The following is a 15,351-nucleotide window of genomic DNA, read 5'->3' on the forward strand; positions in this document are numbered from 1 at the left end:
CATAGTGGCCATCGTCCAGCCTATTGCTCAGTCCAGTGGCCAGCACCCGTCAAACACCAGCCACCAGTCTGTTGCTCAGCCCAGTAGCCAGCACCCATGGGACACCAGTGACCAGTCTGTTGCTCAGCCCAGTAACCAGCACCCGTCGGACACCAGCTACCTTCTGTTGCTCAGTCTGTTCAGTCCCCAGCGTGTGCTACTTACTTAATCCTGTCCCCGGTGGTCATCAACCAGTCTGAACCAGCCCTGTCCCCAATGACTACTGACTGTTCTGCTCAGGCTTATGAGGTCCCTGCCCAGTCTGACCAGTCCTCTGCGGTCCTCACTCGGCCTGACCCAGACCTGTCCCCAGTGGTTGTCAACTTGTCTGACCCAGTCCTGTCTCTAACAACTACAGACCAGTCTGCCCAGTCCTTTGTGGCCACTACTGACCTCACCAGCTGCTCAGCGGTTCGGACTTTGCCTTAGACTCTGGGTTCCTCGCCAAGGTGTTTATTCATTTTCAGTTGAAGCAACTTACAAATGTGGGAAAACACAAGCAATGCATCATAAAGGAGCCAACAATATTAGCAGTGCCACAATACGAAATTTCAATAGCAGGCATGCAAGACAAGTGTTAAGAAAATAGAAAAGACTTGCGTTTCGTTAGCAAGTCCTTTAAGATATCGGTTTTATTGAGAAATAAAAATGGCTTAAAAACAACCCAGAGGCAGTTTATATGGGTTGCCAGCACATCTCTGACCCTCAAATGTGCCTATATGCTCCCCAGCATGACTTGAGCTCATCCTTGTGATATGATATGGGATGTATGTCATTATATCTGCTGGGATTCTAATGAGATTTTGCTCTTCGATTACCTCCCGCTGTTTAACACACACATGGGAGACCTGAGGGATCAGATCAGAAAGAAAATCAAGCAAGAGACCAAAGGATACTTGTTGGGTGCATATTGTTTTCACGTGTGCATTGAGAAAATATGGCAACCCTCTTAAGGTTTACGGTTATCTGCACTGTTCTGTAATATAGCAGATAGTCACACTACATTCAAAGGATTACAAACGAGTAAGCATATTTTTATTGGAAATGTTACCTGACCAGGTTGAACATTTCAAGGGACCTCAACGCAAATGCATTTCTGATCAAAATCTTTCCTGATAAAAAATAAAATGTTTGCCCATGGACTCTGACAAACACTTGAACCAACTGCCTAAACAATCAGTATGTTTACAATGCAGTTATAATCAAACTACAGCAGATTTTGCGAAGTCGAGCTACAGTCTTCATCTGGCTGAGGAAGTGTTAAATTCACATTGTGCATCACTCCATGTGCTGTCTTTCAGAGACTAGCTAAAAAAGAACAAATCAGATATTTGCAAAAAACTAAAATAAACAATGAGGTGTCATTCCCGGATCCTTTAAATAAGATTTTAAGCAACAACTTTCCTCAAAGGACAACAAATGTTTAACTGAAGTGACATATCCAGACGTGTACCATAATCTTGCTGACACCGAGTGCGATGAAAGTTTATCATAGTTAAGATGTTTACAATTATTTCAATTATTTTATTTGACCGCTCCCCTGTTGACACTGCAAGCGCATGACTTGCGCAGCTTCATTCATTATAATTAAAGCGATCTATAAGGCCACTTTTAGAGCCAGTAAAGAAATACTCTGATATAACTAACGCTATACTTAACCTATCCATCTTACAGTTTGTTGGCAAAAAGTTCACTCACTTACCAGAGATAAAAAGTATGCTACATATCCAGCAGTTGCTAGTACGTAACTAACGTACTAGCCATCTTGCGTCACTGATGCAGTCATCTGTGGATTATTTTCGGAAATCTAAACAGAAACACTTTATGGTCCAAATTTCAATGTTGAAATTTTTTGACATTCATGTTCACTATGAATGAATCACCTCCCGCTGTTGTTTTGAATGTGTTTGACAATTAACCGAAAATGTTCTAGGAACAGACATCACTTCCCCAAACCAACGAATATGCTTTGAAATGGTGTATACAAATAGCACTCCTCACGCAAAGGGCACGGGAAACTCGACTCACAATTGATTATAATAACATCTGCTATTAGCATGTTGCTAAGCTAACAACAAGATACTCTAATAAGCATAAAATATACTGCACACATATAGAGAATTTTTTTTTTTTTTTTAAATAGATTGAACTATTTGAAATGCTACATTTCGGTACTGAATTAAAGATATTTTTATAATCAACATTTCATCCACTTTTTAGAAGGTAGCATCCTGTTGCTGCCTACCTATTTCAACTGCCCTAGGGCCCTATTTTAAGAGTGCAATGCCTTTTAGCACAGTGCTATGCTATACGTCATATGTGCAAAGCCAGTGGGCATGGCCATGAAGTTTTGATATTTACGAGCAAGCATGTGCTAAGTCGAGCTGCAAGTGGGTTGAAGAAATTGCACGTGAAGCACTAGTGGGCTGGGTCAAATGCAATTTAATTCGAGGGTCCTTCTTCAGTTATTGCATAGTCTGCATCCTATTATATATCCCATACCCTGTCTAGGAACGTCGACAAAGTAAATGAAGACAGCCTTTATGAATTTGGAAGTGTAAATGGGCTGTATGTAATGCATAGAAGAATAGAAATATGGAACATTTGTGTCTTACATTCTATTGCACAATAACTACGTCCTTACTGTGAACTCTCTCCTGTTTTGTCTGCCATCATTCCAGTGCTATGGCGTTTAATGAAATATTACAGGGAACCTATTACTCAGGAAAAAAGCAAATTGTGCTTTACACTACTTCGTGAACATTTAATAGACCCACAGTTTGTGCACATACACCCACAGATAGTGCAACCATTCCCATCCATTTCCACTTGCGCTGGCACAAAAATTGCGCTAAAAATTAACGCTCTCATGAAAATTGGATAAGATGCGTAGTGCTGCACCCAGAACGGTCTTGGAAATAGAAACCTTAGTGTCAACAGCATGTCTATGTTGCCTCAAAATTGGGGTTTTGTGGCTTTTACTCCATATCTATTAGCTCTGAAGCCATATTTATGCTAGTGTTCTCCTTAAACTTGACAAAATTAACCTTTAGCAGATATACGCATTTATTCCTTGAAAACGGACCAAACATATTGATGAATCATCTTGCACTACACAGATTTTTATCCAATTAAATGCACTACAGAAAGAGAATGTCCCTTCCCCTACAACAGACCAACAAGTAGCAAATCAATGTTTACGGCTGTGACATAACTAAAGCCTATTGGATATTTTTTTGTTTGTTTGTTTTTTTAAAAAGGGACAAGCTCTTAGATGTATTCCATCCATACTTCCTGTTTTAACTGGAAATATGTCAACACAGCAAAGAAAACTTTTAAATACTCGTAAAGTGATTTCTTGGGGTCTTTTAAATGCCACCTAGCATTTAAGCAGCTCAGATTTGCCATAAAAAAATCATTTTTAAAAAAACACCGTCAAATGGGCCCTCAAAACTTTGGGGAAATAAAAACCCAGGATGTAACATCTCTGCCTACTGTTTCTCTTTCCTGCTTTAGTCTCTGGAGCTGAAATCACTAAATTAAACCCGCATCAGTAGCCATGAGAGCTATTCACAAATCATGGAGCTCTCGTGCTGAGCTGAGCTTCGGCACAAGATCGAACAGCTGCCTTATCTCAACTCACAATAATTCTTCAAGTCCTATGATGAGCACAGCATCATGAAGCACATCCGTCCCCCTCCAAACTCACCAAAGCTGTGATCCAAACACTGCTCTTTCTAAATATAAATCATTTATCTGAAGAGTTCAAAATCAGATCTATTAAACTGCACAAATAAATCAAGTGAAGTTTGCAGAAATGAAGTTAGTTTGAAAAGGACGTTTCGAACAAGGAAGCATTAGCTTCATTCAACTGAGCGTGCACCTGTTCTAAGAAATGATCATCAAGATTATACAGAGACAGATTTTCTCTATTACCTGCCAGGAATATACAGAAATAATGACAACGCCTTAGCTCTGTTTGTGGAGAGAAAGAAATTCTCACCGATCCCTCAAGTTTTCAACCCCTCCCCTCTAAGCAGTTGTAAAATACAGACCACATTTCACATTTCAATCAATTTTCCGATTGGATTGTGAAATGTCTGCTCCTTTTTTTCTCATCCAGTGAATATTCAGTTTCATTTGGAAATATGTCACATTTCAGAAGTAAAATAGTTTGCAAACACAGTTTCATACTGACTTTATTGCAAACATACAGCTGACAGTTCAGACATCACTTGCTTTAATATTTAAAATAAAATTCAATTTCCAAAATGATCTACAAGAATATCAGGCTCAGTTGTGACTTCTTCATAAAGCATCCTTTGCTATCAGCAAATAGCAAAACAAATAACACAAAAATAAGTAACTGACTGGCCTTTGTCGTTTTAATTTTGTAACATTCTTCAATATTTGTTCAAAACATTATTTTCCTTATGATTATGATAAAAATCGAACTGGTAGAAAAAAAACATACGCGCTGTAACATTTTCTATATGATGCTCTATGGGGACACCTGTACACAATGTAAAAGGCGGAGCTAAGGCTCCATTAGCCAATGAGATATTTGTCTCTTGGGAGATGCCCTTTGACCTAAGACTCATCTTCCGATGCCCACACCATTATTACTGTGAGTATGGGCCTGAGGTCATAACAGGGGTCAGACCATAACATGCAACAAGGTCAAAAGGTTAAAGCTATTTACTCACCAGATCGTGGTTGGTTGAGTTGGAGTCATCCTCAGGAAAGGGGATGTATACAGCTAAGGCCATGCAGTTGGCAAAAATTGCTATCAATATAAAGATATCAAATGGCCTGAAATAAAAGTTAAGGAGTCTAGCAAAGAGAATATAAAATAATCAAAGACAGATGCACCAAATACCTAAATTTAGTCATGTGTTTCAGTAGAGCATGGCAATAGCAACAGCAACGTCATGGGTTCGATTCCCATTGGTGAGCACACTGATAAAATGTAGCTTTATAAAAACATATGCTTTAAATAAAAGCATCTGCCAAATGAGTAAATGCCATTAGGGGTAATGTAAACATTCTTATTCAATCGCAATACTGCAAGAACAACTAAGGCCACATCCACCCTAATCCATTTTCAGTTTCCTATCATCATTGTTTTCCAAAGTATGCAAAAGTGGAGAGCACTTTCCGGTCCTTTTTCAATGGAGGACAATGGGTTCAATTGTGGATGAGAGGCGTAAACGTAGCGAAATTGATGCTTTTTCAAATGAAAACGTATTGTGGATGTGGCCTTCGTTATTCCTTCAGGGTAGGGATGAGTTACCAGTAAAATGTTTTGCAGTATTAGGCCACGTCCACACTAATACGTTTTCATTTGAAAACTCACTTTTTAGTTTCCTAATGTCAAAGTAAGCGGTAATGGAGAGCATTTTCAAATTCTCAGTTTTCCGTGGAGGAAAATATGTTCTAGTGTGGAAGAGAGGCATAAAAGTAGCTAAATTAATGCTTTTTCAAATGAAAACATATTTGTGTGGACATGGCCTAAGTTATTCTGTCAGGTTCGGGATGAGTTATCAGTTACCTCCACAACAAGGCCACCTCCACACTAATATGTTTTTGTTTGAAAACTCTGGTTTTAGTTTTCTAACATCATCATTGTCCAAAATATGCGGTTATGGAGAGTATTTTTGGGAGTCTCCTTTTTGGTGGTGGAAAATGCTGTTCCACTGTGGATGAGAGGCATAAACGAAAATATATTAGTGTAGATGTGACATTAGTTACAATTCTGCATATGCCAAAGTTGAATTAAACTCAAAAGTAACAAAATCAAGGCCAAAATGTTAATAGCAAATTACCTTTCAACTCATACCCTCAAATATGATTCTTGATTCAAATGGAATTAGCCGGTTATTCTCCAACTCCGCTAACCAGTTTCAAGACATAACTCCTTTCTTTGGTCTAGAGAGTCAGCAAGACATAGTGGCGAAGAGCTACTTGTTTATGTCTAAAAAATAAAAAGAGAAAACTAATGTAATGATACTGTTGCCAACTGTGCCCTGCCTTTAGTGAAAACACAAAAAAAGCTGTAACTAGCTTTTTTAACGCGTTGGTGTGACCCCTTAGACAATCTGAAAATGATGCAATTGAATTGAAGATATAACATCTACATTAAATTGAGTGCAGACAACCCTGCGGATAAAAACAGCTTAAACGTTCTTAAAGGTGCAGTCAGTGATTTTTTTTAAGTATGTTATAGTATGGCTTACACTGACACCTAGTGGCCTGGATGCTGCATTATACACATAGTTTTCTGTTACCAATGCCATTGTAGAAATTCACTATGCACCATAAGAAAGGATTAATTTAATCCATGAATGAAAGTATGAAATAAAAGGGCAGTTACTGAGATGAAGTGAGTTGTATTTAGCAGGTCCTGTGATTCTAACATGGCGGTCCCCATGAGGCACCCTTGATCCATGAACAATACAAGAGCTGTCAAAACTTACTGATATGACTGATCTCTTTAATTTCACATGAGTGGTCATGATTTTATACTTATGTCTCAAAATGATTATTAATTTCTTTAGAAGTAAAAATTTTTTAAATGAGGAAATAAATTACTGGGCGCAACTTTAAGGTGGTTAGTTTGTCTCCCTGTCCTGCCAACATGGCTTGGCTGCTCTGTTTTGCTGGTTGTAGAGGGGTTTGTTGCACTTGTCAGCTGTTCAGACTTGGGGACCAACTGGCCAACCAACTAAACAAGCTAAATACCACCTTGGCCAAGCTGAGAACCCAGCAAACCAGTTTAAACCTTAGGGTGGATTTAGCTAAAATCTTTAGTAAGGAAGGGTGGTAGCGCTAGGCTAACATTAGCTTCCATATAGTTACACTCAGTATCAAATACTGTATGTAATTTTTGTTTCTTAATTCACAACATATATTATATTTAGATGCAGCTTAAAGAAAAAGTCACATGGCTTCTAAAAAATGCGTTGCTCATGCGCGAGATCTTGAAAAAACAACGACATGTTGCGCAACGGTCAAAAATGTCCGTCCAGTGCATGTTTATATAGAAATTAAATTGAAAAACAGTGCACAAAAACATTTTCTGTGTGAACAGCTCCCAACACATTAACACTTCTGGGCTATATCGAGTCAGTAAATATCCTCTCTGTGTAAATGAATTGAAGCTCTGCAGCTTGGACGCCATAGCACCTTTGTCTTCCCTGTGGGACTCAGGAACAGATGTTCTTTTCAAAGCTCGGCTATACACGCTGACTTGCACTGGAGATTAAGGTGTTCTTCGCTGCAGGGAACACAGCTTCTCTCTAATAAAGACCACCAGGCAGACTTCTGCTGGGGATCTGGCTCTCCACACTGAGACGTCTTGATATCCACTCTAGACGCAAAGGTGAACCACTTTAATTTGTTTACCTTTTCTCTTGATGTTTCTCTCAATTGCTTCATCACGCCTTCAACTATTTTCAGTGCAGGGCCACAAGGAAACCACACCATATGCCAGTTTTTCATAGGGATAAGGGTCTGTTGACACAGAACGCAGTTTTGCATCCATCTGCGCAGTTTTGCAGTAATTTTCCATGGAAACATGCACTAGGTGTTGCACTTTTTTTTTTCAACGCCTTGAGCACGAGTGCAACATTTTAAAAAACACCCTAAAAAGTTAAACAGGACTTAAACTTTTAGAAACGTGGACCCTAATGCATGCAGGACCTACACCACATATTTACAAACAACTAACTTTGTGATCTGTTTTTCAATTGTTTCTCTTTGTAAAAATGCGCTAAGCATCTTTGACCGTTGCACCGCGTCACACTGTTTTCAGCGTCTTTCGCAAAAGCACTGTGTTAAGACAACGTGTCAAGTTAAAAAGCACTTCAACTTTAAAAAACTCGTCTCGAGACACCTGAATTCTGTTCTATTTATTGCATAGCTTTAACTTTTTTCAAATATTGTCCTAAAATATAATATACTTAATTCCTTAAGACTTTGAGGTGAACTACATTATTTTGTCATCTTAAAAAGTTTTACACCTTTGAAATAGATAGATAATACTTTGTCTTTCTTTTTTCTTTTTTTTTTCTTTTTTGGTGACTGCCATGTTGAGATCACAATGGTATTGGTAACCAAAACAATATACATATACACATACACACACACACACACACACACACACACACACACACCGATCAGCCACAACATTAAAACCGCCTGCCTAATATTGTGTAGGTACCCCTCATGCTGTCAAAACAGCACCAATCCAATATTTTTCTCACCACAATTGTATAGAGCGGTTATCTGAGTTACCGTAGACTTTGTCAGTTCGAAAAAGTCTGTCCATTCTCTGTTGACCTCTCTCATCAACAAGGCGTTTCCATCCACAGAACTTCCGCTCACTGGATGTTTTTTGTTTTAGGCACCATTCTGAGTAAATTCTAGAGACTGTTGTGTGTTAAAATCCCAGGAGATCAGCAGTTACAGAAATACTCAAACCAGCCCATCTGGCACCAACAATCATGTCACAGTCCAAATCATTGAGATCACATTTTTTCCCCATTCTGATGGTTGATGTGAACATTAACTGAAGCTCCTGACCCACATGATTTTGTGCACTGCACTGCTGCCACACGAGTGGCTGATGCAAGGATGATTGTTGGTGCCAGACGGGCTGGTTTGAGTATTTCTGTAATTGCTGATCTCCTGGAATTTTCACACACAGCAGTCTCTAGAATTTACTCAGAATGGTGCCACAAACAAAAAAACTTCCAGTGAGCGGCAGTTCTGCAGATGGAAACGCATTGTTGATGAGAGAGATCAACAGAGAATGGCCAGACTGGTTTGAACTGTCGAAGTCTACAGTAACTCAGATAACCCCTCTGTACAATTGTGTTGAGAAGAATATCATCTCAGAATGCTATTCTGAGATGCGGGTAGGCGCTGTTTTGGCAGCACACAATATTAGTCAGGTGGTTTTAATGTTGATCGGTGTATATATACAGTATATTATATATATATATATATATATATATATATATATATATATATATATATATATATATATATACACAGTATATTTTTTGTATGTGTGTCTGTGAAAGCTTTAAACTTATTTTAAAGTATACCGTAGCCTTATGTATGAGCAACAGCAATGGTGATGCCTTGCGACTAAATTACTCAATGCACCTACAGCATCCAACCATAAAGCCTGTTTTTGGTCTTGAACACATCAAGGTTCTTCAAATTACTCGATCTTGACAGAAACTGATCTAAGATCTGTTGCAATGTGAAAAAAGTTAACCAGTCTTAGCTTATGGATTGCTTTACAAACGATAAAGGATACTTCCATTCCACGAGGCTGATACAGGCCCGGCGAATGGGGTTGTTGAGGTTGAGGCAGAAGAGAGCTCTCTGCGGCCGCGTGTTGGCCGAACCGCCCTGCTTTTTGCTCTTGGCATACTGCTGCCGTTTCTTCTGTGCCAGCGAGCCCACGGGTATCACCGAGGGTACGGTCACCGGAACTGCCACCGAAGCTGCAGGAGGCGCGGCAGGCGGAGCAGGGCCGTTGGCACTCATGGTGTGGGCGTGGGCCTGCATGGGGCGTCCACCAGCATGGGCCTGCCAGGGGAGAGGGCACAGGGGTGGGCGCAGGAGCGGAGGGTCTCACCAACAGGCTGGCACGTCACCAGAGACAGGGGCTCTGGTACTGCTGGCATAATTTGCCTCTGTAAAAAGATAAAAAGGCATGTTAGACAATGTATGTGTGGTATAGGGATGCACGAAATTACATATGATCTGAATATGAGAAAACGAATTGGTCATAAAGGGACAGGTCACCCAAAAATTAAAATTCTGTCATCATTTACTCGAACCTCATGTTGTTCTAAACATAACGTTTCACCTAACATTTCCTTTTGTGTTTACTGGTGGAAAGAAAGTTACACAGGTTTGAAATGACATGAGGGTGCATAAATGAGCATGTTTACAAGCAAAAATTACATCAGTTAAGCTGACAATGTGTAATGTCATGTAAACACCTTAAACAGTTTTCCTTTAATGGGTTAATTTATAAATGGTTTAAGCAAAAACTGATTGACACAGGTAGATTTTTTTCCCATAATCCTGATTATGCATTACATGTAAACACCTTTGCCTATTTTTTTACCAGTTTATCCAGTATGCGCAAGTGTTAGCATTTTGACATCAAAAGCAGAGAATAACCCAATTATTTCAAATGTCATGTAAACGTGGTTTCCTTACGTTATCTGATTTTTTGGGGGGTAGTTATCAGCGTATTGGTGTGCATGTAAACGTGCTATATGATGACAGAATTTGAATTTCTGGGTGAATAAACCCTTTTAGGATGCCCTGTATAATTAGACTGATTTCGGGTTCACCAGACCCCGATCAGATGCGTTTCTAAAGGGGTCATAAAACACATTCTTGGATTCTACAGTAAACAAAGCGCAATGGAATGAAATAGAATGTATGGATCTCAAGGCGCTTTTTTAAAAGTTGAACTATTTTCATAACCTACTTAAAGCTGAAATGTGTAATTTCTCTGCCACTAGTGCCACTGAACCAAATTGCAAAAATAAACATTATTTTGAAACAGCTTTTTGAATACGCTTAATGTCTAAAAAAAAAAAAAAAAAGATAATCCTGCTCCCAATTCATGCCATTGGTTGAGTCCATGTTGTTGTGTTGGATGGACGGGTCACTCATAACAAACAGAGGAATTTTTTTAGTGCCACAGAGACACAGTGTTTACAGTTTTCGAGAAAATTAAACAATGAATGGCTTACTTATAGTTGTCTCTGCATATTAAGCTGGGATAGGAGAAAGTATTTTTAAACCAAAAAAGCTACACACTTCAGATTTAATTTGAGACGCTATCTTAAAACACAACGCTCACAGCGGGAGATGCTCAAAAACAGCACAAGTCGCAACACAAAGACATCCTTCTGCATATGTATGGCTGTAGTAGCAATGCTTTTCAGGGGATGAATTTAAAGACAAATGTTTGCAAGTACCGTGCAACTGTCTATCATCTTAAGCACAGCATGCTATCAGCACGCCAATAAAAAAAAATAAAAAATTAAAAAATTTAAAAAAAAACAGGAAAATCTAAAACTAGTTGATCTCAGCAATTGTCTAGTACGTTGTTGGACACCTAGTCGACCACAGTCGACCCATTCCTAGTGTGGTCTGTGAACTGTAAGAGAGCGAATGAGAAAAACCAAAAGAGAGAGAAAGAGAGAGAGAGTAGAGAATAAAGTGGGAGGCTGTGCAATGACTTCCTTCGCCGCTACATTATATTATGCAATAATGTGGGTGTTAAAAATGTAAACAGTATGTCTTTGGGTCTAAAGGCCAGTGTTTTAACCAAAGGTTTCCAAGCAGTCCAAGTTGTGAAAGACGTAGGCACGAAAAGAACCCCTCTATACTTAAAGGAACAGGTCACCCAAAAATGAAAATTCTGTCATTATTTACACTGTGGATATGTGCAGTTGCTACCTTTCAGGTAGAGGTCACTCAAAAATGGTAATTTATTCCCCTCATGTTGTTCCAAACCTTTCCGTGGAACACAAAGAAAGATGTTCAGCAGAATTTTAGGCCGGTTTGGAGTCAATATTAGATGTTTGTTGAGAAGACACAAGAACCAATGACATTAGACATTTTTGAGCTCTAGCTAAGGGGAAGTTTTTCATTGAATTAATTATTTTCCTATGTGTTCTGCACACAATGCTATCGCATAGCTTAAGAAAACTTGGAATATAACACAAGTCGTATTGACTATTATTATTGTGCTTTTATAGTGTTTTTAGTCCTTTTTGGAACTTATCAGCTGTGGTCACTATGAACTATTGTTGTATGAAAAAGAGCTGTGTAAAGACTCTTCAAAAATTATCCTTTTGTGTCCCACAAAAAAAAAAAAAAAAAAACAAAGGAAAGAAAGAAAGAAAACCTTGTGAGGTAGCTCACCTGATAGAGTGTTGGACTTTGGACTCAGAAGACCGGGGCCCAAGCCCAGCAATGCACACGAGCTGACACGTGAGACGAAGGTGTCATAAAAGTGACACAAATTCACGTGGTTGCTTCAGAAATGTGCTTTTCATGTCGCATTTGCTTTTACAACACTATGTTTAGGTTCTGGTTTATGGTAAGGATGTCTGTTTTGTTCACCTCTTATTTGCATTTAATATTGGTTAGGTTAAGGTTAAAGTTTTAGGTTAGGGAGGTACCAGTGGCTTGTGGTGGGCTTTTGAAATGAGGCAGATTGCAATATAAATTCTGATTTCAGCTCCAGTTGACATTTAAATATCTTTCAGGTTAAAGCCATACAAATCTGAAATCTGATTTATCACAACATATGATAGGAAAAAGTAAGCCTGCATAAAAATATATCCTAAAGAAAGTGACATATTTTGCTTATATATGCAACAACATAATAACAAAATACTAATGGCTATTGTTCTAAATGTAACATATATTTTTCTTAAATCAGTTTATTATCATCAAATCTGTATAGGCTATGTACATTATATGCCATATATCAGATTTCTGTAGGGGAAGGCATATGAAATACCTTTTAATAAGTTACACTGTAAATAAGCATGAAATACTTATTTTTGTAAGTTGATATTAAAACTGTTTTTTAAATCAAGTCAAATCAAAGACTCATCAAGTGTATGCATTGAAATATAATTATTATTTTTTAATTGCCTAAATGACAAAAACCTACAAAAACAATACCAACAAGCTTATTTCATGAATGTTTCATCTGTTCGCCTATTATTTTAATAGTCATCTTATTTTTGGATCATCTATCATCTACTCCTTGGTAAACAGGGTTTGTGATGGCACAGTTCTGTATCTTTAAGAGTGAGTGTTCACTAAAAAGCATTTCACTCACAATCATTTCAGATTCCAAGTCATTTTAAGTTAATTTTAATTTGGCTGTGACCAAAAGTGTGGTTTTCTGTGTCAGTTAGTTGTTTTCTGTGCAAATAGTTTCTGCACTTCCAACAGTTCGTCCCATTTATAGCGATCTGTAGAGACATGCTGTGAGGACGAGGGCATGAGAGGCAGGCACTATCGCATTGATTGAATGACAGCGTATTGAACGAATCAGCGCTAATTGGAGTCAATGTCTCCTCTCACGTGACTTTTCGCTATATTGCCTCCCTTGCCTTCTCAGAGAAATTGCGACAGGGAGGTACATTTTCTGATTAAAACCTCCAACTAACATTCACATTAAAAACCTTGTCACGACACCATTTCACTTGCTTTTGGCGCCCCCCGCTGGAAACGTGTAATGAAGCACGTAATTTCGTTTGGCAAATATGTTGCCCCGGTCACGTAATTTTGATGAGATCAGATTTGGTTTGGAATGACATGAGGGTGAGTAAATAATGGCAGAATTTTCATTTTCGGATGAACTTTTCCTTTAAATCTAAAATCAAAACCTGAAATCATTAGCATCATGCTGTCACACTTAAAACACTGAGGTAGCATAATTAAACTTCAAATTCCAAATTCCAAAACAAGCAAGTACAACCCCCCCACCCCCCCAGTGTTCAAGCCAAATCTATGCCACTGGCCTTAGCAAACCTTCAAACAAACTGGAGCAGCAAAAACGGGTGAAAAAGAATGTATCACTTCATTGACAGCGGTATTATCAGGATAATGTCACAAAAAAAAACAAAAAAAGTTACAGCCTGTGGAAAAATCAATGCATGTAGCGTGACCCAATGAAAACCAACCTGCAAATAGATGTGATGTTGCTGTTTGTATATGTAGATGGTGGTGGTGTGATTACACTACCAACATCTACATATACAAACAGCAACTATTATATACAAATGAAACCAAATTATTGTCAGTTGCATTAAAATATGATGGAAACACAAACAAATCCAGTCTTAAATAGGATTTATATGCCACTCAGATCCATCAGCTGAGTCCTTGAACCACTAGGCCCAGCAGTGGAAATGAAGACGTGCATATAAAGGTCATATCGCCTGTATTTTCCTTGAAGCATTTGTCTTCCACCAGATCATGAAATCTGACATCAAAATGAATACATTTGGTTTCTTTTCTTCTTTTTTTTTTTTTTTTTTAGAAAGGCAGAACAGTTACACTTCCATACATCATTTTGATCACTAATCGGGTATGCCATTAAATGTCCACGATGGCACATGCGATTTATTTCTCAATCTAACGTCGATACAAATCGTTGCATGATGCTTATAGACAATGACGTACAAATGCATTATGCATATGAACGTTGTTGCGCTTCGATAGATAGTTAATGCTGATGTTTAAACTAATCTTGTAGGATATTAAGTGCATTGTACCCTTGTCCACAATGGCACATGGCCTATATAAGATTTATCGTTCTAACATTTATATCGCATTGCATGGCAATGGTGCATATAAATGCATCATGCATTTAACAGTAGGCTATATATGTATGATGCACAGAGCCTTGTGACTCTAAAGACAATAGCCTTTAAATAATAAAGACATACCGAGTCTCCTTGAACCCAGAGACACCGTAGCGCTTCTGCCAGTTAATATGCTCAAATGTTCCATATGGCATCCAAATCTGTGTCTTGCATCAGATGATCCCAATGATGCTCATTTCTAACAGCTGTGATGCGTTTTCTTGTCACCGACTGTTCATTTTTTGTAAAACGCCTGAATATGACAAGCGGTGACAACATCACACGGAACATCTAACGGGACCAAAACACATGAAGGACAAACGGATCTTATACGAGCGCATCCTTTGAATCAGCATCATCAGCATCATCAGCATCCTTTCAGTTCTCTCGCGGATGTAAAGATCGCACTCCATCATTTGTTTAAAATCAAACCATTTTAACCAGAAACACCCCAGGCCCCTGCGTGAATATCGTACCTTTGCTGAGGTCTTTCCGTTCAGCTGATGTTGATGGTGTTTCGGCTTATATCCAGAGAGATAACTCCGACATCGATTTAAAGACCGAAAACGCTCGGGTCCGAACTGACACGATAAATCCAAATTCATCAGTATGCATTCGTTAAAGTGTTATTCCGCGCGAGCGTGAGCGCTCGTGTTTAAGAGTTACACGGCGTCTGTGAACAGTAAAATGAGATAAACTCCCCCTCTGGCTGTGCGCGCACCAACCGATCTTACTTTTGGCGTCGAGAAGTCCGAATCATTTCAGCGAGTCGGTTCGTTCGAGCGGATATTTCAATGAACCGGTTTCACTGATTCACCAACTCTTTTGAGGTAGCCTGCAACTCAAAAGTGTCCCCCGCGCGCCATTTTACGTTTTA

General features: G+C 38.8%; 1 protein-coding gene across 1 annotated transcript in view; it reads right to left on the bottom strand.

The window, feature by feature from the left end:
- cacna1da (calcium channel, voltage-dependent, L type, alpha 1D subunit, a) overlaps positions 1–15,130 on the bottom strand; it is a 146,118-nt gene extending 130,988 nt beyond the window's left edge. The window contains exons 1-3 of the mRNA XM_051675488.1: positions 14,951–15,130; positions 9,368–9,749; positions 4,746–4,851 (exon numbers count right to left, since the gene is read on the bottom strand). Coding sequence (XP_051531448.1) covers positions 4,746–4,851; positions 9,368–9,621 — 360 coding nt within the window. The 5' untranslated portion in view covers positions 9,622–9,749; positions 14,951–15,130. The remainder of the gene's footprint in view (positions 1–4,745; positions 4,852–9,367; positions 9,750–14,950) is intronic.
- Between the last annotated feature and the right edge of the window lie 221 nt (positions 15,131–15,351).

Source organism: Myxocyprinus asiaticus, chromosome 37 (assembly GCF_019703515.2).
Source record: "Myxocyprinus asiaticus isolate MX2 ecotype Aquarium Trade chromosome 37, UBuf_Myxa_2, whole genome shotgun sequence".
NCBI classification, from domain to species: Eukaryota; Metazoa; Chordata; class Actinopteri; order Cypriniformes; family Catostomidae; genus Myxocyprinus; species Myxocyprinus asiaticus.